Here is a 4,434-nt window from a genome sequence, read left to right on the forward strand (position 1 = left end):
GCATTAATGCATGGATGAGTGATGCTCGGTGCACACTCCAGTGCCGCATCCCTGATCAGTGTCATGAAGGTGAAGGTATGCAAATTGCTCGACCTTGCCTGTGTAATCAGGTAGTAAATCAGTAGCAAGATTATCGATACTTCTTCCTTCTAAGCTCACCTGACATAATGCTGAGAGCTGAAAGAAATGTCCCTTCAAGCTGCATTTGCTACTTGGTACTCCCTCCGTTCTGAATTACTTGTCTTAGATTTGTCTAGATACGGAGGTATCTAGCACTAAAATGAGTCTAGATACATCCGTATCTAGACAAATCCAAGACAAGTAATTCGGAACGGAGGGAGTAGGTGATAAATTTCGTCTGTGATTTAGAAATTGCTAATACAGAGTTCGGAACATATAGTCACCATAAACATCTGGATCATTGGGTTTTGAATGGGCCCCCTCCCCCTTGAGATTAGACAGCGGCGAGCTCGAGCCGAGGATGACGTCAGCCGAGGACGCCATGACGTCGCCGCCAGTGGAGGAAGAACCTTGACGGGTTTGGGGATTAGGTTTTAAGCTTGAGAAGATAAACCAAAGTTGTGGGATGTCAATCCAGCGGCGCAGAAGTTTCCAAGAATCCGACGGCGAAGTTCTTTTAGAGCATCGGTCTTGATGAACAAATCTGCGCCCCTATATGTCTGCAGACATGAGCCGGCCGGCCCTCATTTGTCTGTGTCCGCAGTTTTGAACCATCAATTCCATGCAACGTGGATTCGGCCTTCGTACAAAGATCGAAAAGAGAACTATACTCGATAGAGAACCAAACTTCCTACTCCTAGTTCAAGGAGATGTCGATGCCCGCCTTGCCGGAGCTGCGGGCCTCGTGGTCATTGACGGTGGGGCGAATCTTCGGCATCTCCTCCTCCCCATTGTTGTCCGCTAAGATCCGCTCCCATCTCATGTCGCGGAGGTGGATAAGCCACCTCCCGCTCGGACTGGAGCGAGTCAAGGATGGCCTGGTTTTCGGCCACGAGGCCTGAATCGGTGACAAGCGTAGCGAAGGCAGCACCCGCTTGCTCTGCCTCCAACTGTGCCTCCGCCGCGAGGTGCTCCGCCTCCACCACATCGGCTTGGGCGAGGTAGAAGCTCTTAGGCACCTGAACGCATGTTGACTAATGATAAATCATCGCCAGGTCAGTGTTCGAGACGCTAGGAGGACAAATGCAAACCTGTGAACCTCGAGATATGTTAGCAGTTAGCACGACCAAGCCAAGAGCGTTTAAATCACTGAATAGAGTGGGTCAAAGATATCATGCTACCTAGCACAGTAATAATGCAAATATCATGTTTGATATGATGTGTTTGTATTATTACTGTTACTCTTACTAGTATCATCTACTACTACCACGACTATTACTGCTACTAATACTTTTCAAACGAGGTCGCGTTGACATAAACAGTATTGAACCAGTCTTAGGTGGCCCCAGTTAAGAGAAATGTCATCTCTTTTTTCAAGAAAAAACAAAGGACCTTTGCGGTTCATTGCATTGAAAAGATAGGGGTACGGTTACAATCCTCCTAGGAGGTGGGTTTTACAGAACCAACAGTCTATGTCATCTCTTGATAATCAATCTTGTGCGAATGTTTAAAACAGAGGAGGGTCAGGTAGGAACAATCTAAAATATACTGTGTCTAATACAAGTTCACTAGGGTCATGTCTGTAAAGATATGAAAATGGTACCAAACCAAGGGAATCTTAAAACCATCTCATAAGAAAGCTTCGTAGTAACAGGCCTAGAGCAATACATCGCTCAGGAAGGATTATACTGTATGTCTTTTCGAGGGTCGTATTTTCTGATTGGAGTACAAAAGAAAACAGATGTGAGAGATGCATATCCATTTCACAATGGAAGAAGGTAATGAGAGAAAGTATATATACTGAACATACTATCTCTAGCCGAAGATATCTGCATACACCATACAAGAGGTATATTCAGTTTGAAGTTTTACAACAGAGGGAATGTAAGACAAGCAATGGCCCAATTCTGTGCCAGAGCATAGCAAGCACATAAACACAGTAGCCAGTACCAGAACACTTGCCATGGGGAAGACCTGGCAGTCTATTGAGCTCGTTCAATAACATATGCTGCCCAAAATTGGCAAGATGTGATGAAAGAAAAACTGCTGCAATTTACGATGATGACTCCCCCAGAAACTAGGCAGCTGCAGCAGGTTCAGCATTCGGAACATACCAACCACGGATTATCTCAATGGCCTTCTTCCTCCTTGCAAGCCTGGACTTGCGATGATCTCCAGTATTCCTGTGCATGGCGCCAACCTTCACTGTCTTGTCGATGGCTTTGTATGCCTCGGAGATCATTTTCTCTATTTCAATGATTTCTTCAGGTTGGGCATCGGCTTTCTTCCTAAGCTTTTCAAGGGCTCTGAAAACCTAATAAAAGAGTAAACGCTTAGGGCATTTGGTCTCAATATAAAAGAAAACTTCTGGGATTGATTGCTAAATTAAAAAAACTGAATGTTTTGTACAGATGAAACCATCTTCATACCAATAACCAGTACTCCCTCCGTCTGGAATTAGTTGACACTCAAATAGATACATCCGTTTGAGTGTCAACTAATTCAGGACGGAGCTTATATGACATTTGATTTACTAAAATAACACATAACACCTATTATTCAGATGAAGTACGTCACGGAAACTAAATTTGATGGTTTGTTACTTCTGTCCCCTTCTTCGGATGTTTTGTGGGCAATATTCCGATAATAAATCCACTTGCAATATCCAATTAATCACTCGCCTTGTCCAATCAAATTTAATCCGTTTGTAGGTTAATACTACATCAAATCCATCTACATTGACAATAAGGCATGTCAGAATGACAGAATGCAACTCAAAAATGTATTTCAAGTGGAGAAACCAACACACATTTTACAAATTCTTAAAATCGGTTAATTTGCAGTATAGAGTCTACTCCCCTCCCATGAAAATTCCCCCATACACAGCAACACGTGCTTATCTCAATTCTCAAAGCACCGATTCCCCATTTTCACCAAGCAGTGCAAATTAAGTATTTTAGTGGCAAAACTTGAAGGATGGAGAAAGGGATAGGCCCGCCGTTAGGCATTGTATACCTTCTTCATCCGGGTGCGCATCTCGGCCTTGCGGGCATGGTTGCGGATGCGGTGTCTGTCATTCTGACGCTCCCTCTTCTTCACCGAGTCTGGCTGTCTTCCAGTCTTGGGCGGCTCGGCGGCGCACACCACCTGGAGCCCCCTCCTCCTCAACCTTCCCGTCGACGCCGAGGCTCCAAACCCACCTGACGAAAGGCATTCTCGGACACTGATGAATAAACATAATTTTCTTGAGGAAACTCGAGCGGGAGAAGGGAAGTGCGGTACCGATGGGGAAGGCGGCGTAGGAGGTCGACAGGCGGGCCTGTGGGGCGACGGCGCGGAGGGAGAGGGAGGCGGGTGCCCGGGAAGGGGAGGGGAGGGAGGCCGAGAGGGAAGAGAGGGAGAGGAGCGGGGAGGTGGCGGTGGCCATGGCTGGAGACCAGGATGGGAGGAGTCCGAGCTGCAGCCCCGTCCTGTGTCAGTGCCGATGATGTTATCCTATCCGGGGAAGTAGTAGGTTGCTCCGGCTGTGGGGCTGAAGGCGGGAAACCGATTTACGCCTACTTTGCACTAAGACGGGACTGGGACTGAAGTTAATAATGTCTTCCACACGGGTGTCTTCAAGCCCACCCCAAACCGGACATTGTACTCATCCGTGAATCCGGTCCACACACAGTGATACAGAAGTAGGTCATCTAACCATGTCCTCTAAATATTGACCTCTGTTTTTAAGAGCCCGCAAACTCAAACAATAGCATCTCAAATCTTCATGAGTGGAAATATTTAAATATTTAATCCAATTAAGTTTTCAAATTAAATTGAATTCAACTTTTATATGTTCTAGTTGTCCCCTTTAGCCGCCTATAGATGCTCAATCAAATCTTTCTTGAACTGCTTATAAATTGCTCGATGCCGAATTTGTTGATGCATCTGAACAAACTCATCAAACATAACCGGATTCTCATGTGAAAGTTGGATAGGATCACTCATGTTCTCAAATTTCAGACCTCCGGCAACATCTGTGCCCTCATCCTTGATACGTCTCCAACGTATCTATAATTTATGAAGTATTCATGCCAATATATTATCATTCTTGGATGCTTACAATCATTTTATAGCAATTTTATATCATTTTTTGGGACTAACCTATTGACCTAGTGCGCAGTGCCAGTTGCTGTTTTTTGCTTGTTTTTTACATCGCAAAAAATCAATATCAAACGGGCCAGAGCTGCACCTGGGGGTGCCCCAAGGGAGGCACAACCCACCAGTGCGCGCTAGGGCCTCCTGGCGCGCCTAGGTGGGTTGTGCCCACCTCGG

The 4,434-nt window shown here is 45.7% G+C and overlaps 1 protein-coding gene across 1 annotated transcript; it reads right to left on the reverse strand.

The window, feature by feature from the left end:
* Window positions 1-1,902: 1,902 nt before the first annotated feature.
* LOC119268823 (30S ribosomal protein S20, chloroplastic-like) lies at window positions 1,903-3,612 on the reverse strand. Its single transcript, XM_037550529.1, has 3 exons — window positions 3,403-3,612; window positions 3,136-3,320; window positions 1,903-2,434 (listed from the first exon to the last, which is right to left on the reverse strand). The coding sequence occupies exons 1-3, from the start codon at window positions 3,545-3,547 to the stop codon at window positions 2,198-2,200; spliced, it is 567 nt and encodes a 188-aa protein (XP_037406426.1). The 5' UTR covers window positions 3,548-3,612; the 3' UTR covers window positions 1,903-2,197.
* Window positions 3,613-4,434: the final 822 nt, after the last annotated feature.

This window comes from Triticum dicoccoides, chromosome 3A (genome assembly GCF_002162155.2).
Source record: "Triticum dicoccoides isolate Atlit2015 ecotype Zavitan chromosome 3A, WEW_v2.0, whole genome shotgun sequence".
NCBI lineage: Eukaryota > Viridiplantae > Streptophyta > Magnoliopsida > Poales > Poaceae > Triticum > Triticum dicoccoides.

Bases quoted from the DNA above. Each gene is read 5' to 3' on its own strand.
- LOC119268823 (XM_037550529.1), bottom strand. From the start codon at position 3,547: ATGGCCACCGCCACCTCCCCGCTCCTCTCCCTCTCTTCCCTCTCGGCC. The intron at 3,321-3,402 runs GTACCGCACTTC...GCCTTTCGTCAG, and splicing joins CTACGCCGCCTTCCCCATCG to GTGGGTTTGGAGCCTCGGCG. The intron at 2,435-3,135 runs GTATACAATGCC...CTCTTTTATTAG, and splicing joins TGCGCACCCGGATGAAGAAG to GTTTTCAGAGCCCTTGAAAA.